At 34.9% G+C, this 25217-nt stretch overlaps 1 protein-coding gene across 8 annotated transcripts in view; it reads left to right on the top strand.

Moving 5' to 3' along the window:
* The window catches only part of NAALADL2 (N-acetylated alpha-linked acidic dipeptidase-like 2), a 469384-nt gene that overhangs the window by 367012 nt on the left and 77155 nt on the right, over window positions 1–25217 (top strand). For all 8 annotated transcript variants that reach the window (XM_017827775.1, XM_017827774.1, XM_017827776.1 and 5 more), the window contains 3 exons: window positions 11–216; window positions 1744–1863; window positions 20232–20378. In XM_017827775.1, coding sequence (XP_017683264.1) covers window positions 11–216; window positions 1744–1863; window positions 20232–20378 — 473 coding nt within the window. The remainder of the gene's footprint in view (window positions 1–10; window positions 217–1743; window positions 1864–20231; window positions 20379–25217) is intronic.

Raw genomic sequence — 25217 nt, 5'->3', positions numbered from 1 at the left:
CACATTTCAGACAGATACATCATCATTGGGAGCCATCACAGCAGCTTGAACCCTTATGGTGGACAAGGATGGGCCAGTAGCACTGCTGTCATCACAGCATTGATCCAAGCCTTGACACTGAAGGCTAAGAGGGGCTGGAGACCTGACAGGACCATTGTTTTCTGCTCATGGGGAGGAACAGCCTTTGGGAACATTGGTTCATATGAGTGGGCTGAGGTAAAGTAATTTTAGACGGTGTCATTGCAATAATGATTGCTTTTGTTGAAAGCATGAAAACAATATGCAATTACCACGTGGAAATTGTGGTTCATTAGCTGGTCTTTGAGGTCTGTCTGTGTTCATTCATGTACCACCTAGCAAATGCAGTGAAAACACCTTTTGAGGCTGTTCCTGTGGATAATGAGATGGCAGGATGTTTCCGTAGCTGTGAAGGTTGCACATACAGCACCTTTGAGAGCTGATTTCCCTCCCTAATTCAGCAGAGCATTGTAAAAGGTCATTGCCATGGTCTGATAGAGGGAGAAAAACCTCAACAAATTACATAGGCCAAGGAATAGCTCAGAGAGCTTTTTGTCCTTCTTGGGAGTTCTACATTTACTCATTTTTAATTGTAAGGCTTAGTGTGGGGAGAAGTGAATCAAGAGCACACTAAATGAAAAGGAGAGAACCATGCTATGGTTTACATTAACGACATAAACATTGCAGTGCCTCCATGGCTAGTGCTGATTCACTTCTCCCATATTTGTGCTAAGGAGTTAGGTAAAATCCAACACAGGCAATTCCTTGGGCTCTTAGTTTCAACAGAATAGAAACCAGATTATTGATAGAAAATATCTCAACAGGGTATGGATGATCATATATAGTTACAGTGGACTTCAGTTCATAAATTAGAGGAATAGCTGGCAGAGAGTTTCAAAGCTGATTTTCCAACATTAACGATTAATATGAATTAAAACAGTAGATAAAATAAAGAGTTAATTGCTTTTTATCGTGCGTAAGAAGCAGCCAGCCCTCATTGAAATTTCATACTTCCGACATCATTATTCTTCAAAAACAAGAAGGGGTGAAAAAATCAAATTGAAAAGATCCAGACTGGAAGCAAAATTTGTTTAGTTCCACTTCAAGTCAGCTTTACATCAGATGTAATTGTGTTACGCCCCTTCTGTTCAATATAAAGAGCCACTTCATGCAAAGAGGAACTCATTACTGAGAAGGCAAAGGGGATCTTTTTAAAAAAAGATAATAATTGAAACAGTGTGTACATGGTATTTTTATAGTCTAACAAATAATAAAATGAAAACACTGAGAAAGTTATGCAACTCAAATATGAATGTTGTATCTTAAAAATTTGAGTCCATTTAACTGTTGATAATGATTACTTTTGAAGTTTGTCTTCTGTCAGGCATAACTTTAAAAGGCCATCACATTGTTTCACAGTGTGTAATGTTTTCATTTTTGGCCTTACAAGTGTAGGCATTTTTAATTCCTCCCAGACCTGTTTGCATTTTGTTGAGATGATGTGTGAAATGGAATTATAACCTGTGCTATATAGAGAAATAGCACCAAGATATCCTTTGAAGTCCATAACAGCATATTATAAGAAGTAGTAGTTAAGTATTACTTAGGAAATCACAGAGGACAGAAACATTGGGTGCAGTTTTTCCCTGGAAGAAAGTGATAGAACAAAACAAGACTTAATTCTAATGATGCACAGTAGTAACCATTGCTCTGCTTGTGTTTTAGGATCTCAAGAGAGTTCTTCAAAGAAATGTTGTGGCTTATGTTAGTCTTCATGATCCAGTCAGAGGCAACTCAACTTTACACCCTGTTGCATCCCCTTCTCTTCAGCAGCTGGCAGCAGAGGTATAGAAATAAAATATTTGGTTTCACATGTTGTTTATCAGGTTACATGGTTAAACCCCTTGATACCAGTTTCTTTTACATGACTATAAGTGGAGGATGTTTTGTTTAGGAATTTTAACCTCACAAATACACCTTGGCAGTTTTTACTAAGTCAGCAGGTTAATTTTTTTTTTTTAAATAATGTATTAAGAGGTTGGAAAGGATAACTTATTTCACCTGCTTGTTATATCAAGTCTCACCATACTTGCATTCCCTACAGCTTTTTTAACTTTTGACAGCTTTAAAGAAACATATTTGTTATTCTTTAGCACAGAGCACTTTTTTCTCTTCCTAATCAGATCTTTCCAGGCTGTTTCTCAATTTGCATTTAAACCTGTATATTTAGCAGATGTAACATGACACACAGGGAGAGTATGACTTTACTATAATAAATGCTGTCTAAAGTAAGTATGTCAGGTTCAGTGCTCAGTGATGCCTTTGTGGTTAATCTGGAGTCAGAATATTCCACAGTTACACTGGTCTAAGGCTTTAAACTAATGACCTTATTGCTGTTTCTGAAGTTGCTGAATTTATTAATATTTTCCACGAAGTAAAAACAGTATAAGGCACAGACTAAATGACAAAACCAGATTAAAGTGGATGCATAAAATGGAGCTCAATTTGACTTTCATAAATTGTGGGGTTTAGATGTTTTTTCTATGTTTGCCAAGCTAATACCCATTAGATTATTCTGGTGTTTCTTTTACTTGCCTGTGAAGCATTTAGTACCAAACACTCCTCAAAGTAGCATCTTGAATTGAACTCAGTGTAAGACTGGTCCGGCTTGGCAACTAACTTAGTAAAGTTGTATCAGTAAATTGCTTCTTAGCAATGTTTTAACCACTTCTCCTGTCCAATGATTAGGTGTTAATTTCCTGATGGAAAGAATCTGGTTTATTCTGTGTAAGTATTGAGAAAAATGTGATGCAACATCATTTCAGGGGAAAAAAAAATCTTCTGTTTGTGTAAAATTATTTATAATCTTATATATGTGAGTCTGCAGGTGTTATGGATATATCAATTCAAATTTTATTATCAGTTTTAGCTATTGTATTCGCAAAAAATACTGTCCTCAGAGGTTGCTAGCCTTTTGCTAACCTATTGATGTTTGCAGCCCTATCTCCATTAAAACAAGTGTTTGCTTTTTAAGGGAGTAATTTTATTACATTAAGTCCTTGAGTTATTTGGTTTTTTCTCATTTTATTTCTTTGACTTTGCAACACAGTCCAGGGCAGTAATCTGAAAACTAAACTGTGCAGCAGACTCTTTGTTATCTGTTTATCACTTTATTAAGATTCAACTCTTTCATTCTAATAAATACCATATTAGTATGAGCATTGCATTCATGCCCTCTGTTTTGGAGAGAAAGCAAAGGAAATCTCTTTTTTACTTCCACTGTATTTCTGTGGTGTATTTGGGTGTGCTCTTAATATTCAGTAATTCTTGTAATATATATTGTATCCTGTTCAGCATTATGGACACAGCCTCCCTTAGCAGTCTTGCCTTGCACCTCTTAATTAGATGACAGTCAATAAAACATGACTAGAAGTTAATACTTCTTAGTTCCAGTGAACACCTTCCATGTCACTTCTGATTCTTTAATACTGAGAGTGTATCCACTCTGCATTTTACCCTGAAGCCCCATTTAAAAAGTAAAAGATTGAATGCACCCGAGGCAACGTGTCTGGTTTTACTTTCAGTAGGATATTATTATTTGTAATTAATGCATCTGTCGTACAGTTTGTGACATTAAAAAGATTTGTAGGAATTATTGCTTCCCAATGCTGGCTGGATTTCTGAAATCATGTCAAGTATATTGACAGTGATGGAACAGCCCATCACAGATCTTCATTTGTTCCCACGGGTGCTCACAATTTGCCACATGTCTAGAAGATTTTTTCTGGAAGCCTGATCCACTTATAAAGAATATTGATATTGCTTCCAGCACTTGCCAAGAAGACAATGTAATTACAGATTACCTCAAAATTATGATAATGCAAATGAGGTAAGATGTGACCGTTTGGAGCTCATATCACCTTGAAGAAATTGTGAGTCTGTTCACATGAGATTCTTATTATCAGGTGCAGGTTGCAAAGAAGGACTTAAAAATTCCAATGGGAGACAAGGATAATTTTAATTTGTAAAAATATTTCTCTGAAATGATGTTAGAACAGAAAAAAAGGTGAAACAAGAATTTAGAGTTAATAATATCAATCAATTTTAAAATTAAAAGAGAAAATAGCCTTTCTTGTTTAGTTAGATAGAAATTTTCTGTAATTTGTAGATACATGGAAGATACTGGATTCAATGGTAAAACTCATAATTCCATTTTTAAACTACAAGAAAATAGACTATCTTGCAGTACTTTTTTCTACTGCTAAACAGTGTTACAACACTGTTGTTTTGAGGAAAAGGAGACTAAAATCTCACCATTTACCCTAAGGGCAGTGCTCACTGTTGTGCTAAAATTGTGGACACTCCATCTTGGTAAAACAGAGGGAAAATATCTTCCTAGGGAAAATTAATACTTGTTACAAAAACCTACAAAGGTTAAGTATTAGGATTCTGGGGGAAACAGTGAAAACCTGTAGTTTGTCCTGTGAAGGAGAACTTGAGTAAAAATAAAATTTTGGACAGTTGCTGATCACTGCACTTTCCAATACATCTTTTTCCCTTAATTTCTGGGAAAAGGGGAGAAGAAGTTTTAGCTGAAATGTAGTTTGTCTGAATATTCTAGACTTAGCAATGAAAAGAAGAGTCACAAACCTAATAAGTTGTCTACATGTGAGATCTGGTGGCCAGTTAGAGAATAGGATAAGTGCTTGGCTAATTAACAGAGACCGTATTTCTTAAAGCTGTTTTGTACAAAGGGATTACATCTTCATATTAGCTGCAGGTTTCAAAAGGGAGCTACATAAGCAGTCTGCAAATAATAATTTTATATGCCTATCTGTGGGATTCAGTGGGATTCTGGTTGAAACACCAAATTACATGGAGAAGCTAATTTAAATATTTGGATTAATTAAGCAAAGAGGAATTCAAACAGTTCTGAGACCTTGACATATTTAATTCAAATCTTTTTTATATAGCTATTCTAATTAATGTCCACATTAACAAGAGAGAAATACTGCCAAGTTATATTTTTGTCTACTGTTATTTTGTAAGGAAAATGATTGTTAATTCACTTGCTCAGTTGGTGAATCGCCATTTGTTGGCAGTGTCATTGGTAAATTGGGTTTGTTTGATGCTGGTATTCATTCTCTGTAAATAATACCATTAATGATTTTTTCTATAATTAACATTTCCCAAGTAAAAAAGTTATTATGGAACATGAATTCATTTCTGTTGTCTTTTCAGTGATTATGTGACCATACTCTGGCTCTGTTATTACTGCAGTGCCCAACAAACCTTAGTACTCTTGTCTACTAAAGGAAAAGAGGGATTTAAATCTATTGATTAATTAGTTGATCATTAAAAATGACTGTGCCAAGTATTGCTCCATGCTCTTTATCAGTATTTGTTTCTACTAAAGGACTAAAAGGCATAAAACATCTTTACATTTAAAGGTGGTGTTATTGACAGAAAACTCTTTTTTCTTTATGAAGTAGAACCAAAGATAAAGTCCTGTATAGATGCTTGCTACTATCATTATTTCTTGATTTAAAAAAAAAATCAAAACTTATATTAATGTCAGCATTGATTCTTTTCTTCCAACTTCTGTGTGTTTCTCAATTATTTTTTTATACTGCCAGCATTAATAATGGATTTCCTGGCATCATATATCAGTAATTATAAAAAAGAAAAAAAAAAGCCTTACTATTTGAATTGCTTGTTGTATGCCTTATAACAGAAGATTACATCTTTCCCATGAGTTTTCAGTCTTTACCTATTATCCCTTTTAGTGTTATTTTATTTCTTGTGTCATTTTTTATATTTGTGTTGAAAACCAAAAAAAAAGCCTCTTGAGAATCAGAGGTTTATGCTGTGAACTCCTGTCTCAGGAATTCATAACTGTGTTAAAATGATGCTGTTAATATAGACAATACTTCATTGCCAGCTTTATTAAATTAATTAAGATGCTGCTTCTGCAGTGTGAAAAGTTTCATTTAATGGTGGATTTGATTTGCAGCAGGTTCTTTGCAGCTCCTATCTGTTTTTTTGTTTTGATAAAATGTTGCTTTGTCCACTGTTACATATTTTTTCTCTCTTCTTCCAAATCAAATAATTTTGATAAATGCTGATTCAGTGAGTAATCATTTAAACTTATTCAGAAATTTTGGTGTTATGAAAATACTATTGCTATTAAACATGGGAAAGAAAGTTTGTTAGTGAGGAATAATGCAACTGGACCAGTTTTCATGCTGTGATCTTTGTGGCGATCTGCAAAGAGTCCATTGTTTCTAATGAATCAAGCTTTCTGCTTCCATGTCCTTCCCTGTCTTTACAACATAGATTTCTGCTAAAGGTATAAATGATGTGTATTTTCATTTTCTTTTTTAGAAATGTAAATGTCTACTTTGATAGCCTTTGTGGATGAAACTGAATAAATCTGAACATTTTATTATCTTTAAATGTAGCACTGGAGTAGGGAAGATTTCAATAATTCGTTTCCTGCTGCAAAATGGATTTTGGTTCTAGGTTTCTGTTTTTGAATCTACTTAAAACTGTCTAATATAATGAACTGTACTATGTAAGGGAATTGGTTTTTCCTTCCAGAGACTTTATCCAGACTACAGTATTAGAAAAGTTAACTTCAGTTCAGTCTAAACATTCCTTTGTTTAATTTCATCTTCATTACTTCCCCTCATAACTGACTTTTTCATGTTAATGGAAAGATGTTTTTGTAGTGATAGAAAAGCCTTTCATGTGGGGAGTTTAAAAGTAAACTTCTAGTTCTTACAAAAGAAGAGAGATTGAGAGCCTTGGATATTTTAAATTTTCTACATAAAGACAAATCATTGAAAAGTTTCTCTTGCTGCTTTTCTCATCATTATTAAGTATGTTCCCAAATGAAATTAAATTGACTTAATAGCTATAAGCTGTACTACACAAACAATGCATGGGAAAAAAATGCATGTGTTAAAGTGAAGTGTATGGTAAAATAACCAGAAAAAAAGAAAGCACCTTTAAATCAGAATTGATAAGACATTAGTATAACATTAAATGAGATTTAAGGCTGCATTATGTCCTTTGGCTCACAACAGTTGCAGCCATGTGCTTTACTTCTACATGTGACAGGAAAATAATCAGAATTTTGTGCAGCACAACACACTTCCTAGTTTTCAGATCGATGTTAAAAAAAAATGCATGTAGGTGATGAAAGCAGACCATTTGTTTGTCATAAATAAAAAAGGTGACGTATTTTAAGTAGAGTGATAGATATTTAACCTTGCCAAAAGTATCAGATACAGCCTTTCTGAGTCTGCCCACCTCATGTTCTCAGAAAGAGAAGCTTTAAAGTACTCTTTAACACACCATTGCTTAATCTGTCTCAGGATGCCTTTAGCTCTGATTGATTATTCTTGATAAAATAAGTGAAGGCATTTATTTTATGAAGGACTGTGACTTTAAATGAATGACCAGTATTTTCTTTTGTAAAATTGTATGATATTTCATATAGCCCTAACCAGGTCACATACTGAGAAGTCAGAGGAACAAGAAGAACAAGAGATTTGTAGAAACCTGGGAATGTGGTTTATTTTTTGTTCCGTTAAATTATTTCTCCCAGGAAGAGTAAAAATACCTCTGCAGGATGCTAAGCCAATAACTGAGGTGAAAATGTTGACCCAAGCCCCCTGGGAAATGGATGTAGTGAACATTATAGAATTCCTACCCATGCTGATAGATTTTAAAGTTGGAAGTTCTTTCCAACATGGACCCTTGTCATGCATGAACGGACAAGGGTCTATTCTAGTGTTCTAGTATTCAGGTTTAGAAATTGCCTTAAATTATGGTGATTATGTTTTGGTTACATAAATATGTCACCCAGAGTATCCCTTGAATTTCGCTGTTAGTGCAGTTAAACTTCCTACATGTGAAAACAAAAACCTAATTCCTTTAAGGCTATTAATTGAATTTCTGTATCTATTCTTTAGGCCTAACTATTTAATAAATACCCAAATTTGGGAAGAAAAAAAAAGCCACTCCCTGTATCCTGTTTACAAATGCCTGACCCTTTCAATGTCAGTCATCCAAAGAAAAAAAAACCCTTAACATTTCAGTTTAGCTATCTTTCTTAGCAAGATCTTACTAGTGAATTGCTTTAATAAATTCTTCAAAACCAGACGTGAGGAAAATCATTCTATGTCCATTTAAAGCAGTCATAGTTTGAATAATCACAAGCATCAACTTGAACAATTCTGGGTGTTTCCTGGTATGTTCGTTCTTCATACCCTGCTAATCTGTTCACCTCTGGCATATTCTGGTGATGGTGTCTTGTCCAGTCTAAAAAAACCACAGGGCTAGAAGGGAGGTTTTCAGGGCACCATAAACTGGGAATGGGAATTATCATGAAATTTCAAACGTAATTTCAAGCCAATCAAATATACATGATAAACCTCTGTATTTTCTGAATTATTCGGAAGGTTTTAATCAGTAATGTAGTTGAGATGCGTTTTGATTTATTGTGTCAAAGAGCCACAATTCCCATGGTATCACTATTCCTGTCTTGAAGTGCACACAGAATGGGACTTCACTGAATATAACAGAGCAAAATTTTACAGCAGATAATCTCTGATGTCAGGAAAAGCCAAAATGCAGGAAATAGTTTTCTTGAAGGTTCTGCAAACTGCTTTCTTTTGGCAGCTAAAAGGTCATACAGTTCAAACCTTTGTCTCTTGACAGCCTTGAAAGATATTTCAAAACCTCTTTTGTAGCCTTCTATTTTCAGACTTTAATGCTAAAGTTTTCTTTCTAGAAGAGCCTTCCAACATTTAGGAGAGCTGCTAACATCTCTACTTTGTATCAGGTCATCCTCATCTTGATTAGATATGTTATTGCATAATTACTTGAAGAAGGCTGAATGTTCTATCTTCAGTAGATAATTTGGCACTAGAAGAAGGAAATCTTCTAAAAATAACACCAAAAAAACCCCAAGTTGGAAACTAGCTTTCTCTCAGTTTTAACATGCTCATTTTTTTCTCTGACATGAAAATGATCATTTTTAATTTTAGTTGTAAAGATTTTTAAAAAGCTGCAGATCAAGTTCTAACTTATTACTATTGATTTTTTTTTTCCATAGCCTTTTGAGCACCCCTAGGAAATCATTGCATTCTGTGTCTAAATGGGAAAGAAAAACAGAATTTAGTATTAAGATTAATAAACAACTTGCGGGTTTGTATGAGTAGAGATGTAGATGATCTTCTTTTGTTTCATACATTACCTGTGTATGTGACAGTCAAGGAGGAGATTTGCTACATTCTGGCTAACTAAAAGTTTCAAGATGACCTATTAATTTTGTTAAATGTAATCTGAAATCCAAAAATATATCTAAACTTTTATGGAAATTTACCTTTAATTTATTCACATTTTCTACCACTGGTAGTTATTTAATAAGTATCTGTTCTGAAATCTCAGTACACCATCTAAGGAGTCTTTCTGCTGTGCCTTTTGCAATCGGTTATGTCTGTCACGTATTGGCCTCATAAGCCATCAACGTGCCTGCAGCAAATGTGGATAGAGCCTTCCCAAATCTTCGTTCGCCATGAGGTTCTGAAATCTCAGTAATACTCAAAAGGCTTTTAAAGTTTCTGTCATGAAATGGTCAAGTGTTTTTTGTAAACTCTTGTAAGTTTAGCAAATTTTTGTCATGCTTTCTTCAAAAAATTAAGGAGGTTGAAATTCAGTAGAAAAGTAGGAATTTAGTCTACTAGGCAACATACAAAAATACTTCAAGTTGTTTTACCCATTCAAGTCGGGACTAGGATGAGAGGAACATTTGTTCAAGGTCATTTTAACTCTAAGATATAAAGCTGTAGTCTGCCAAGTAATAACTTATGAACAAAAGAGGATATAATGTTATATGGAAGGTATCTAGTGTACCTGAACTCCATACTGTGATGTTTTAAAAATTGCTCTTTTTCATGCTAATTACAGAACATCTTATTTGATCTTAAATTCATTATTTAAAAAAAACACTTATATGCTGTATTTTATTGTTTGCATTTTGTTTGAAGCATTTGGTCTGCTTTAAGTTTTGTGTAATGATTAGATTTTTATTTGAAATAAGTAGAGGTAGTTATTTGCAGTTGTCACTCAAAATATCTAAATAACTCCAAGCACCACAAATGTATCATAAATCTTATTTACAAAATGCATTCAAGTAAGCTTTTTAAAACTGTTGCCTGCACAGCTAAAATGGAATAGAATGTTCAGAATCGAGGGTACTTGGGAACCAATTATATTGCAGTAGGTACTTCTTGGGGGTTGTGGGGAATTGGCAGGGGGAAAAATCACATAAAGTCTTTTTCTCCCTGTAAATTAATGAATCATTGTTATAAATGAAACAAATGTTTGGTTTACTTGATTTTTGGGAGGTTTTTTGTTGGTTTTTTTCCTTTTCTGTAAAGTAAATGAGAATTTTATTTTACAGATTCAAAATATATGGTGTGATGAAGTAGAATGTACATACAAATGAATATGTAAAGCACTTTTGATGATACAAAACCAGGACTTGTAAGGACTTCAAGCGATCACTTGATCCAACCTCTTACTCTATTGCAAAAATAAGACTCTCAGATGTTTTTCAGCTCCCAGTCTACAATATTATAAAACTTTCTCAAACGATCTCTGCTTGATTTTTATCACAGTGGTACTTGGAATTATTCTTGTCATTTATTGAAGTCGTCACAGTTAAAGAGGAATGTTTCTTTTCCTTTTCTTCCATGAGCGATTTTGTTCTTTTTTACAACCACCTTTTTACATATTGAGCAAAAGTTATCATTATACACAAAAGAAAATTATACACTTTGTACACTGAATATCAGCTTCAGAAAATTGATGTATCTTCCTCAAAGTTAGTGTGAAATTCAGTGTTTGAGATTAACTGGTGTGTTTCAGACATGCAAGTGAAATCTCTGTGAAATCCTGGTTTTGCCAAAGATTATCACTTGAGTCACATCACACTTCAACTAATGTTTTACACTGAGCTAAAACATCAGAAGCATGTATGTAAAGTCAAAGTCACTCTACAGTGAGCCTTATCAGCAAAAAACCCCAAAACACAGAAATAAGTATTTCACTTTTGTTTGTTGTATGCCTGTATTGCTGTTAAAAATGGCATCTTGCATGGTTATCCCCTTCAGAGCAAAGGTTATTTGGAATATATCTTTGTAAACCAAAGTAGCTGCACAGTGAACCTGGAACCAGAGATATTTTAATAAACAGCTTAATCTCTCCAAGGACAGCATGTCTCATCCAAATGCCCTCTCTCTTTTCATCTCAATTTCTTTTGTAAAATATTTTTTAATTCTCACCCCTATGTAAACCTCACTTTCCTTTTGATTCTCCTTAGATCTTTTTAAAAATAAGCTGAATTTCAGATCAGTTTTTACCACATGACTAACGTTTTTCAGACGGAAATGGAAATGGAAATGGAAAATCATAAAAATTAAAGGAGACAATATGGGTAATTTTGTCAGTCTTGCTAAATAAACATTAAGTTTTTAAGTTTACACAAAGTCAGTAATTGGAAGTTATTAAAGAGCTGTGGCATCCTGTCAGGGAACTGAAGAAAAAACTTGAATTAATTGTGCTGTAAAATCTCTAGATCCCGTAAGGCAACAGAGCCCAGAGCATCCAAACTGAACCATGGGCTAAATGAGCTACATGCTCTGAAATGTGGAGACTAAGGGTGTTCCAGGAGCTAAAGGAGAATTGCAATGACCTGTCTAACTGTAGATTGATTAATGTTGATAATAACTTGAGATAAAGCGATAATTGTTTTAAATAGGATTTACAAGGAGAGTCAGAATTTTTTCACAGAACGCATCTCCGTGTCCTGAAACTTATTTTTAATCTTTTGAAGGGATTCCGTGTTTATTTTATAAAGGTAGCACCACAGACTTTTATGGGACATTTTGTATGGTATTCTGGAAATCACAATAAAAACAGTGCCTTAGGGCAGTTGTTAATCACATGGATTTCCAGTTTACACAAACTGACTGATAGATCTTCAAAGGTGTTACATGCTGATGGAGAATCATCATGGAATGCTGATTTTCCTACCAACATTTTTCAGATAGAAGCACTAGATTCAGTACTAGTCTACAGTTTCATTATTTATTGGGTAGAAACTTCCTACTCACATGAAAACAACTGATCTCAGTATAAAAACATTCCTTTGTTTAAAAGAAAAGGATAAGGTAGACAATATAAATGTTGTGTTTTTCTTCAGACCCCCAATTGTCAATTGCTGCAGAAAGGATACTATTAAATATATCTGTGTTTTTACATGTAATTTCTAATAACAACACTAACCATATCAACAACCAGTACAATGAATATTGTGTCCTGTATCTTCCAGTCTGTTTATAATTTGAAAATAAGTGTGGGTGTGTGTGTGCCATGCACGCTTGATTTTGTATCTATGAATAATACTTCTGAGCTTAGGGAAACTGTTGCTATCCATAAAATTATTTGCATATGCAATTACAGCAGCGAGGCCAGAGATGCAAACTGTGGAAGGTGGAGGGCACAGAGAAAGATTTAATATTGAAGAAAAATAAGCTCATGTTACGTGATTCAGTAGCTTTAGTCCATTAAAATATCCTGGGCTCTGAAGTAAAGCTTTTCCACATTACTGACTAGAATCTGTACCTTTAAAAGTTCATGTATTATTTACTATTCCGAAAAATACATTTATTTAACCTTCATTAGTCTTCCTTACCTGATCAGAGTAAATAGCTTTAAGTTGCACTTTACTGGATTTGTCAATTTGTTTTCTCAATGTGTGCAGTGCAAACATTTCTCCGTTATGTACCGTGTGTACATTGTTTCAGAAAGTTTCATTTTATTGCATCAAAATTAACTTTTGAAGATCAGAATCTGGAGGATTAAACCTGACATATAATGTTATATTTTTCTAAGATTATATTGTGCAGTAGTTAAAAGCTATCAGTTTTCTGTCTTACGGCTCTGAACTAATCAGTTCTGAAATAAAGTATATTATCAGCCTTTCTGGCTTTTGCATGCTTCTTATGAAAAAGTGCTGACATATCCCTGAAATGTTGTTAACAGTAAATCCCCACAGTTTCTTAACAAAATTTAAATGTGCTTTTAGTCCTCTGGTACATGACAGTACATAGAAATTACAATATCCCTGTTCAGTACTATAGTTCAGGTTTGGAAATACCTCAGGTATTAATTTTCAGGGTACAAAGGGAACACATCATTTGGATGTATGATGAGTTTTAGGTAGTAGTTGACTCCTGTGTGTTTTGTAGAAAATCTTTTCCAAGTTCCTTGGACTAGGTCGGATTCATGTATCTGGCTAAAATAACGTTTTATTCCATTCGTTTTTTCCAAAGTGTTAATATTTCATACTTCTTGGAACCAAGGTCAAGTGGACTTCTGTGGAAACCAGAAAGAGTCATTTGACCATCTGGCTTTCCCTCCTCTGGCATTTTCTCTCATCCTTTCCTGACTGTTGTTTTCTTGTCCAGTACAGAGGCAATACCAAGGACACTTACTTATGGTGTAAGTAGATAAAAGTAGGAAGAATCCAGTCAGGGAAAGAGTATTACAGCACCTAAGTAAGGGTTTACAGTGGTCCATTTGTCCTACTGCTGTAGAAAATAAAATCATTTAACATCTTTTGGATCATTTAATTTATCTCCCAGTGGAGCCTGGAGATCTGAATTTGTGGTGCTGACACACTTAAATAAATCTGCTTTGTGATGATCTTTCTGAAAAATTCAATTTATACAGATACTCGATATCTTAAGTGCAAGTACTGTTATTATACCATTTGCTCAATCCCACTGAAGTCCAGAAGAGGGTTTTTATATGAAAAATATGATGGTAGTTTATTGACCTTCATGCTCTGTATGGACTAATGGGAGTGACTTTCCATTTCAAAGAATGAAAAATGGTTTTTGTGTGTGGCTGGGAAGGGAGTGATTTGTTCATGCATAGTTGCTATTGAGAAGTTTAAGTGTCAGAGCAGAGGTTTTGGGGCAAGGTAAAGCTTTGTCAGCAGTAAATTCCTTTGGCCATGTTCCAGGCTGCTGCCATGAGGGAAGATTTGCAATAGTTTACCAATGTATCAAGAGAGTTCCTCCAGAGTATTACATCTGATTTTCAGTGTGCCCTGCCCATTCGTGTCTATTAAAATTGAACTTACTCTGGTCTTTGATTAGAGTAATAAAACTAGAGATTTTGACCACAGATTTCTCCCCCACTTTAAAAGCCTGACCATTGCACTGGTTATACCATGTTTATTTATATATGTGTCCCCTCTTGGACAATGTGTTGTTATGGGTCTATCCTGCCTCCGTGGGCATTGTTGGAGACATGCAGGATGATGCAGTAGGATTCTTGGGTTCCTTAAAAGAGCTGACATAGTATTGGATATTGGCAGTATGTGTGGAGGGGTAGGGAATATGTGGCATGTAATTTGTTCACGTATTACAGGGTTAAATGAATTTTCTTTTTCTGGTAAACCACTTTAGTTTCTGTTGTGTTCATAAATAGCAGATTGTAGCTCTCAGCACAGTTAAACAAACCTCTGCATGGGGAAAGGGTGGCAGGTTGACCTTCTGTGCAGAGCTGATGCATCTGCTTTTCTGGGTCAGCTTTATGATAAGGCTCATGAGGGTGTCTTTGCTGAGCTGATTTGCACTTTGGCAAGTGCAGTTGTTTGGGAAGTAGTGCAAGGAAACGTTTCTGGTAGAAGTGCTACAGGTCCTGAGTTCTATGTAGTTTAGTAAAAGAAACTGTGACATAGGAATGCTGATAATTTTGGGAAATGTAAATTACAGTAGTAACAAACTGTAGTATCAGTGTTACACCCAACTCTAGACCTAATTTCTAACATTAGGTGCTGCAGTGCTAGTGCAGATTTTGTTCTGTGTGTGGTTTGTTTTTGTGATGTTTTTTAAAACTAGTTCAGAGTGCTGGGGTAGCTTGAGCCATCTGGTCAGCTGAGTGAGAAACAGCTTCTGCAGGCGTGTGCTGTGCACACTGCTGGGGGAGTGTTGGTCATTAAAACTCCATACATTTATTTTCATGGTTTACTTTGCAAAGTGAGCCTCAACTCATTTTTATTGGAAAGTTTGTAGTGGAAACTTTCTCTCCTGATTTTTTCTTTTTGTGCTACTGTATTGAAGACCAATGTGAACAATATATTTCTGCATATTCATTTGACATCCAACCTCCCAATGACTGTCTTGCTTGGGACACTTATGAGATCCTGAAATATGATATAATTCTTCAAATAATAGAGTGAGTGTACATATCTGTCCCATTTAGAGTGATGAGTAACTTTTTTTTTTTCCTGTGGGCTACGGAGAAGCAAGACTGTAATCTCACTGGCATGAATTATTTAATAGCCATTTGGAGGGTCTGAATGGTGCATCCCAAAAATGATCACCGCAGAGTTAGACTACACTGAAATGGGTTCACAGTATTTCTAACTCTGTGTATTATAAAATGAGAATGCCTTTAGGCATTTAAAATGATTTACAAGCCACAACTATTTACGTGGAGTACAAAATATAACCCCTTTGAAAATGAGGTCTTGTTGTCAAATCCTAATCCTTTTACCCACTTAAGCAGTGTTTTTAAATTGGCAACAAACATTACTACAGCACAAAACATTTGGGAAGTCGTGCAGTTCTTATCAAGTCCCAAAGTATTAGTGTTTTGTACTAAAACCAATTATTTGCATTTTGTTAAACCTAGGTTTCACAGTATCTCATTATTTATGTGACAACTAACACTGACCAGTGTTCCTGCTACTGATTAATAGGAAGAAAATGTATGAACACTATTAAGTCCAGGAAAGTACAACTTTTTACATAATCAAAAAATAGTTTGACTACATTGTTTACTTACAAATGCAACCATTCCATGCTCAAAAATTGTTTATATTGAAAATTAGTTTTAAAAATATAAGCTCTAAAGGAAAAAAGCATCCAAAATTTTCAGTGTGTTCAGAGTTGGGTGTGGGGACAGGTTCCCTCTGTTAATATAGTATTTTCTTTGCTGGGCCCATTGTAATGGAATACAATCTTAAGCTGTTTTCTGAAATTTATTATCAATAACAGTAGTTCACTGAATATTGAGGCTGAGCCTGTGGTCAGGGAAATTCAGTCTTTAAAGTCATTTCACCTGAGATGTTGGAGAGTTTGCCTTTATCTGTGCTGATGAGAAAATGTGGAAGAAGTTGTAATGAAGTATTTTCTGGTTGATGAGTATGGAAGTCTGGAGTAAGTGAAATCTTTGGAGAAACACAGCTACCACAGCTGTGTTCAATAGTTTCTTGATTATTTTTATTAAATCTTATAATTCTATATTTTTAAGGTACTGAGGTGTTTGGAACCACTGATGCCATTCCAATTGCAGTCTTGCCACTTATATAATTCGTGCTATGTAATTTTAGCTTTAAATATTTGATTATCGTGAAGTTCTCTTATCAAATGGGAGCATACCTGCTTGATTTTTACCTTTCTTAAAAAAGCCATTAAAATTCCTAGCAGTTTGTCCTGGGTGTTGGCAACAGGTACATCTGAGTTAATGAGGCATATGACTTCAATTTAGGTATAGGAAGGATAAATGTAATTCAGAATTGTATAACAAGCATCAGGAATCAGAGAGAGACTGTCAGTAGATAAATGTAGAAAAAGTCCAGGATACAAAATTAAATTTAGACTATATAATTTTTTACTACCTTGCCTTTGTATTTATTACCAGTTTGATGTAAATTTTGCATCTAAAATTTTGTTTAGTCCTGTGAAGTCGCATTTATTATATAGACCTTTCACTGATAGTCATATTTCTTTAAAAAACGATAATTATTTAAAAGAATATAAATGCTGCTTTAACAGAAACCAAAGCCTGGAACAAGAAATACAGGTTTGTGCTTGTCTTATGTTTTCTAGCTATAAAATAAATAAAAAATGTCAATTTGCAAAGCAGTACAATATATAACAATATATTTAAATTTTTCACACCAGCATAGGTATTTCTCCATGCTTTGTTTTATAACTGCTGTATTCTAGTTTCCCAGTTTCGTTAGGAAGTCACTATGAAAAGGCAAAATTTACTTAACAGTTTTTTGAAAAGTAAAACTGGAGTTTTATGTCTGGCAGCTTGTGTTGTGTAGTTAGATTTTTTTCTTGGTTCAGTGGAAATCTGAATATGTCAGAACTGGGTCTTGGCTAATCTCGATTTGACCTGGCCTTTTAAAAGCATTGTTCTTGTCACCATTTTCAGTTGCCTCTTCCCCCTGGGTGAAAAAGGTCTTCTCTGTCCTGCAGGAACCTGCAGGCTTGTTCAAAGAGCAATTATTTTTAAACCACGTGGTTTATCTAACGGGCAGTTTTTCCTTGTGAAAATACAATATTATCTTCCTGCACAGTCTAAGAAACACTTTAGTCTTGGAATTTCCAGGTGCAGTGCTTTTGTGTAAGAAAACACAGGTGGTTTTGTGGTGGGGGAATTCCAAGTGGCTGATGGTGATCCTTGGGTGCTGTGGTGATCTAGTCGAGAATCACCTGTACTGTCAGGAATATCAGAAGATTTAAGATGATACGAAATTCCTTGTCCCTGATGACTTTAAATAAACACTAATTCTTGGGGAAATTTATTTTCCTAGTGACAAGACGGTCCTCTCAACGGAATATGTGTGTGTGCAAGGAACATCTTACATTTTACTGTGGTAATAATGAAAAACCCAACTAGGGAAAATTTCTGAGAGTTAAATGCATTTTATCTTTGACTGATTTTGCAGAGGTACAGAACAATTTCAGTAGAAGTCTTCATGTTGCCCTTAGGGGTCAATAAGTAATGTTCAGGTGTTTTCAGTAAAGCTGCATACATATCTAAATGACTGGTACTTGTTTCTAGGTGGAAAGTGAACTATCGAAGTGGCCAATAAATTATTTTTTTTATATAGTAGGCTTTTGTTTATACCAGGATCTTAACATCATAGCAGAAGGCACCTATGAATGCTTAGTTCTAATTAGTGGTAGAATAAGGTCTGCAATGAAGTAACACTTGATTATACTTTAGATGTGTCAGATCTATTTTAGAACACTAACCCAAATTAAATGTATTTAATGGGCCATATGGTACTCTTCATTTTCTTGAATTTGTAATATAAACCTGTAACATGATGCTAAAACCCAAAATGAACTCCAGAGAAATAAAATTATTCAATTATGAATAGCATGTGCATCCTTGCACTGACATGAAGCACTCCATGATTACTGGCTAACCAGTGGCTTGATTGAAGCCCAGCCTGAGCAGCTGAGTGCTCTAAATAGTGCCTAGTGTGTGTTTTTACTGTCAGGCTCACTAGCTGAAGAAATGTAGTTTGGCTACTCTATACCATAGAGAGTTAGCTGCATGTAGCTGGCAATTTATTCTAGAAGCATTCTTAATGCTTTTTGAATAATCAAATTATTCAAATATTGGATTGAAATTGAATGTGCCAAGGTGTTTTCTGAGGGGCAGAATGCTGGCTGCATTCTGGGTTTCTGAAAAGGATGACATCTCTTGCTTCAGTTCCTGGTGTGCTCTCAGAATTGGGGGTTGGTGTATGTTCAGAATTAACCGTCAAAAGCTGTATTTCACATAATTCAGTAAGATTTAAACATTAAAGAAAGAACAGGCTATTCATCATTTATGAAACTTGGCCAGCTGTGTTGGGCAGTATGAGGAAGTGAGGAGAGACTAATTCAAGCTGCACTATACTGCATTAAACACTTAAAATTCCTGAAAGGAGCAGTGGATCTTCTATACATTTATATCCATAAAATTATAAGCATGGCTTTTTGGGTGGATGTGTCCTATGCAGTGGTTTTGAGTGGGAAAGATTGTAGAAGATACAGGTGTGGTTATTTAAAAACATTTTTGGAAATGAGTTTATGGTTTGGACTTCTGCTGTTTCTGTCGTAACTTTTTGGATGGACCTTGCACAACTGTGAATTTATGTAAGAATGGCAGGAACAGAAATGTTTAACAAAAAAAGGGAGTGATATAACCATCTTTCAAAAATACTTACGAAATAGAAGCTATTTTTTGAAGGTATTTAAAAATAATTTTCTGTGAGAATCTGCAGCCCTTATTTAGACTGGGTAATATGCAATTGCATTCTTCATAGCACTGAAATGAAACTGTGAAGCAATAATTATGCTAATTTTAAGACGGAAAAATACTATGATTTGTCTCTGTCTAACTCTTAAAACATTTTCCTGACAACCTCAGGACTTTAATGTACAGAATTTGCTGTACTAATGTTAAAGGAGAACTAATCTTACACTGCTCTGGTAGCAAACAAGTAATTTAGTAGGTAGATATGAGGAAGTTGTTATATTATATAAACTGTTACCTAAATGCAAATAATCCCAGTACTTCAACTTCCTAACATTCTTGAAAAGCTAACAAGCTAAGTAGCTTATTTGCTATAATTGATGTTGAAAGCCTTTGTGCCTACTGTTTATTAAGTGTTTAATTACCTGATATATTTGAAAGCTACACTAGTATCTAGCACTCAGTCTGGGGCTTATTTTCCAGTTCTCATCTTACATTTATTACAATTCTGTTGCTAAGATTTCACCATTAAATACTTAACGAGAAAGAAATACAAAGATGTCACTGGCAAGAATTGTTTTAAGCAACTTACCCAGAAAATGTGTACTATATATCTTTAGCCATTTAATTATGTTTTTCTCTTAAGTCCTACTCTGCAACTGCAGCAAATTCTTTACATTGTCAGCATTTCAGTGACCATAGATACCTTGAATATGATCATCTCATTCGACTTTTTGTTGTAGCAGAACATGCTATAACTGAATAAAGAATTGATTCCTTAGTAGCCATTAAAGACCTCAAAATATTTTTCCAAATGGAACCATGATGACCTCTAATATCCTGGCCAATATGGGACATTCCTTGCTGCTTCTCTTCCCTCTCCTAACATCTCAGTTAAATATTACTTTCTTTTTCCTCTGAAAAACTCAGCCATGTTGCAGCAAACTTCATTCTCTGCTTTGTTCAAGATGCTTCAACCCAAAGAATGCCATGTAAATGAGATGCTGCTACAAGTCAAGAATCTGGTTGCAAATAAGTAGAGCTTTGATTTTTTTTTTTTTTTTTTTTTTTTTCAGAGCCAGAGCCTCAATTGTGTGGAAAAGACTAGATGTCCAGGATCTAATGTGAGTTCTGTGCAGATACAGGGTGATTCAGACTATTTCATCAACCATCTCGGAGTACCTGCCACGCAGTTTTCTTACGAGGACATCAAAACTTCAGAGGTAGCTGTGAATAAAAAATGGACAAACTGAAAATAACAGAGAGATAGAATTATATTTTCTCAGGTTATATCCTCACATGACAAGCATGTTGTACTGGAAAGTTATCTCCTGTAAGAGCATTTTTTTAATTCTCCAGAGGATTACCACAGAGCTTCAAAGGGACTGGTTTTGCAGGGATATGGTATTCAAAGAAACAGATAAAAATTGGAGGGCGTTATGTTATTATGTTAAAAATGTTAATAATTCTGATAGTTTTATAGGTTACATATCATCTAACCCACCTTTTCAGGCTGTTTTCAACATAGAGGAAACAGGTATTGGTGTATAATTTTTTACTGCACAGTAGGATGATACCGGCTTCAAAATGAATTTTATATCCATTTTCATACTGTGGCAAAATATGATTCTGTAGTATAAATGTTGGTGGTAAAGATCTTGATGGAGTCCTCAAAACACCATGTTCTTTTTCAGTCCAGCAGCCTCTGCGAGGTAAGTGGAAGGAAGAGGCATTTTTCACTGTTTGGGGACTGGGTGGGAATTGGACACAGATAAACTGTTAGGAAAGTTTATCCTTCCTCAGCTTTCACTACTGTAGGTTATTTGCCCCTGGACAACTCAAATATTCTCAGTTGGTCAGCTGAAGATCAGGAAACTTGGGGTATTAGTTATTCCAAGATAAAATAGGCATGAGAAAAGGTGTGTGTTTTCTTGGAAATGTAATGATGCATTGACTTCATATTCTCCTCATTTCTCTTTTGCACTGTGCTCATCTCCATATGCACACATCTTTCCAAGTTCAGGAACAAAGCTGAAGCTGGGCTGAACTGGAATGCTTCCTGACACTGCATGCTAATGTTTCTCTTTCATAGATGCAAAACAAAGCAGAGATGTGCCAAATACAGAGCATTGCTGTCATGTCGTTGTGTAAATTGAAATAGATTAAGTCAAGAATTTATATAAATAAGGAGACTTCTGTGTTCTAAACTTCATGGCACCTATTAGGCAAAGTTTTCCATTTCAGATTAAACACAAGGCAAAGGCTGTAAGGAAAATGTGAAGGCGGAAGACTTATGAGTGCAATGTTTATGACAGGCTTTTGGTCCAGAGTGAATTTTTGTTGTCACTTAGCAGCTACTCCACGTAGTTTTCATTCAAGATCTGTGTATTTAGGATCTATAGTGCATGAGAAAGAATCTGCAAACTTCAGTATATCAAAATAGTATTTCCCAGCAACATTTACAATATGACACTGAAGGTTCCTTTGGCTATTGTCTACTTTAATCCACAGTTATTGTTCGTGTTCAGTTAACCTTGTAAATATGCATTTTTGGTTCCACGGAATGACTCAGCAATGTAATTAAAATCATAAAAGGAAGTGTTTCCCTATTTGCTTAAACATGACACTGTAAATTTGGTTCTTTGTTAAAAACTCAGCTTTTGTCCTTGCAAAATCATTTCCTAGACATAAACTTAGTAGGTGTAATCTGCAACCTTGAAGTAGATGTGCTACACTTCTCAGACCATAGGAGACCTTGACCCCATGAGATCTATTTGATGTGAGAAATAAATCTGCTTGGCAAAATGTGTAAATTTCTATTGGTAAGAGGGTGGACCTTTTTCCTAAAAGTGAAGTTATTCAAAATTATTAATTTTGGATTATTTGCTCTGTTCTTATTATTTATTGCACTGATTGTTAACAGTCCTTCAGAAGATAGGCTTGTTGTCTTTCCTGTATTCTATCAACAAGCAAGCTTGTTTATTTTTGGTGCTTATTGGAATTGTTTATTGTGGATTCTGTTCATTGTATCAAACAGAGATATTATAAGGCAGATAAATTATTCTGTTTACAGCCATATTAATAAACACTGTTAGGAATTTCTGTTATGCAGGTTAGCGACTGATAATAATCTGTTGGTTTGCAGAGAGGGATTTTTGTTTGTTTGTTTCCAAGCCATTCAGTTTTTTTAAATTATGCCTCAACTTTGTCAGCTTCATTGCAAAACAAGATTGGGGAGAGCAGATTTCAGAAATGAGCTGTTTTGACATGCTTTTGTAGACTATCATTTTGCCAGGTTGGTTTCCTTTGCTCTCCCTTCCACTGCTGTGACCTGCTCAGGAATTGGTCTTCCTTTGGAATATACATTAGTTGTTTATCTTACCCACCTGTCAGCCAGCATGCAGTGTCACGTAAAACTGATGCTATTCCACAGTCAAAAAAACCTTTTTTAGAGTAAAAAAGCCCAAAGACCTGTGCTTGTATCCTGCCTACAGAGCAGCAGCTGCAGGTCAGCTTTAGAAATGCATTTCTTATACAGCCAGTGCAGTGCTGGTCTGCAGAGAGAAGGTTATAAAAGCCTTTCATTGACAGGAACCTGAGGAGTAAATAAGAGGAAATAAAAGTTGTAAGAGGAAACGTTCAGGCCAGAAGAGTAAGTAAAACTGTCTGGCTTGAAATTGCATAATACAGTGACCCACAGCCTCAGGGAGGTTAAATCTACCTGGCAAATGCCCGTGGTCACATCTGTGAGCCAGTAAAGTGCATTCTGAGAATTCAACCACTACTATAAAAATGCACTGAGTGAAATGCAGCTCATTTATTCGCTAGCAGGAAATATGCAGCATTTTAGTTTCAAAGTAAGTAAACTTGGAAGAATTTCTCAAGTGGAAAAAAACATAGTATTACACCAGTTTCCAAGGATTCTCTTGCAGTTGCTGAAGAAAGCCTTCCTGTCCTTATACCTTCTGGTGCACTGGCTTTTACTCCACATGAGGGTCACATTCTGATTTGTAATGTTTTAGGAGAAAGGCTAATCAGATTTTCCTACTACTGCTGATTCTCTTACTTTCAGGAGGAGTCATACTATTAAAGGTAATGGTTCATTTGCGTCCAAGTGACTATGTAGAGCCTCCAGAGAGAGACATAATGTTGACTTTAAATCAGAGTTGCTATTACTGAAGGCCATGATTCTATTAATCTTCACCTCAGCAGAGAATAGTATTAGAAACATATTCACTTAGCTTTACATCAACAAGGAAGAGCAACATAAACGAAAAGAGATCTTAGATCACAGTCTTGTCTTAATTACTCTCTGTACTGCAGTAAAAGCTGGATATTAATCAAATTAATCATATGAGCATCAATACATCTGTAATAACAAACTTGGAGCAAGTGAGTAAATTCTGATTTTTTTTTCCATATATGGATTATTTCTTTTCTTTTGAATGCTTGTATGACAATGTAGTTTCAAACCAAAAAATGATGTAACAGGTATAATACATACACATCCTCCATAATGACAGAAAATATATGCATATAACAGACAAAAGTGCAGGTTTGGACACATCACTGTTCTTCACAACTCTGCTTAGTGTCTTAGATATAAATTCTTTACCTGTAGTGTTTCAATTTTGTAAACAAAACATGTCATCTACATGACTAAAACTCAGCTCTTGGTTACCTGATTGTAAATTAGAAATAACTCTGAAAACACTGGGTATGGTGGTGTATGATCTGAAGAACACGTATTCAGTTTCCATTTGAATTTATCTTAGTTATTTTTGAATGGATATACATGGATCGTGTGCCTGTGTAATAGAAAATACTGCTCTATCACTTATAGCTTATGTTGTTTCTCTTTCCTTACACATCTTTTTTTATCCTTCTCTGGTGTTTTTTGACATTTTTTAAATTTGCATGTTATCGGAAATTCTAGTATTAAATGGTTTATTTCAGTTGTGAGAGTGATGACTGTGTTCTTCCATATGAAGTGACATTCACTGCAGACTAAACTCTGCTCTTGTGAATGATCGACACAATACAAAAAAAAAAGCATTTAAAATTATCAAAACTTCACAGCACTAAAAGTTTCATTAGTCAGATATGTGGCTGTGGTAACAGAAAATGCTTTTAGTCACAGTGACTGCTTACTTGCTAACTTGTATGAAATTTCTTATATCTGGAGACATGAGTGAGAAAGAAATATGAATCCATGTCTTAAAATGTTGTTTGGCATAAATCCTTCATTTCATTTTTACACTGCATTTATTATATAAAAACAGCATAGTCTTGAAAATTTTGTGTTGTTTCCTGTCTCTAGCTAAAGTTTTATATAGTTTTATCTGTTGGAGAGACTCAGTACTTCAGAAGTTTATCCATAACTCCTCTTTACACTGCTTTTATTTCTCTACCTTATTTCTTTAAGCTTTGCCTTGTTTGTCTGGATTTTTTTTTCATACGAGCATCATCTCTATAATTTTCTGTCCTTCCAGTGGAACACCTTAAAAATGTAGTTTGCTCTGCTGGAGTCAACATTCCGATGGCAACACTTGCCTTTTTTCTTTCATGAGAAGGGACAGAGAAAAGTAGCTTATAAAACCTCTATATTTGGAAGTGTATTGTGTAATGAGAAAACAACCAACCCCCTAGTTGCAAGTTAATTTATTTTGGTTGTTTTTTTCACAGCACAGTTTATAGCACAGCTGCTGAAGTCCTGGAGCATAAGTACATCACAGAGACTGAGAAACAGAACCTTGCTGTGACTGCCTAATGTTTGGGTACAAGAGAAAATATAAACTGGATTTTCCATGGTTTCAGTTAGAGATTTGATTGTTTCTTTATCATTGTAAATCAAACAACATTGAGCGGTTTAGTATTTTGAGGCTGATTCAATCACTTGCAAACTTAAGCTGGTACAGGTGTATTTTGAGCCTTTTTCAGGATGGAAATTGAATGTTATTACCCATATTTGTGTCATTGCAGTCAGCAGTTTCACGAGGAATCAGGTGGTTTTTAAATTATAGCTAGATGATTTCCTATGCTGTCTGCATATTATTCATCCT

This window comes from Lepidothrix coronata, unplaced genomic scaffold (assembly GCF_001604755.1).
Source record: "Lepidothrix coronata isolate B3197 unplaced genomic scaffold, Lepidothrix_coronata-1.0 Scaffold142, whole genome shotgun sequence".
Lineage (NCBI taxonomy): Eukaryota > Metazoa > Chordata > Aves > Passeriformes > Pipridae > Lepidothrix > Lepidothrix coronata.
This window is presented reverse-complemented; position numbering and strand designations above follow the sequence as displayed.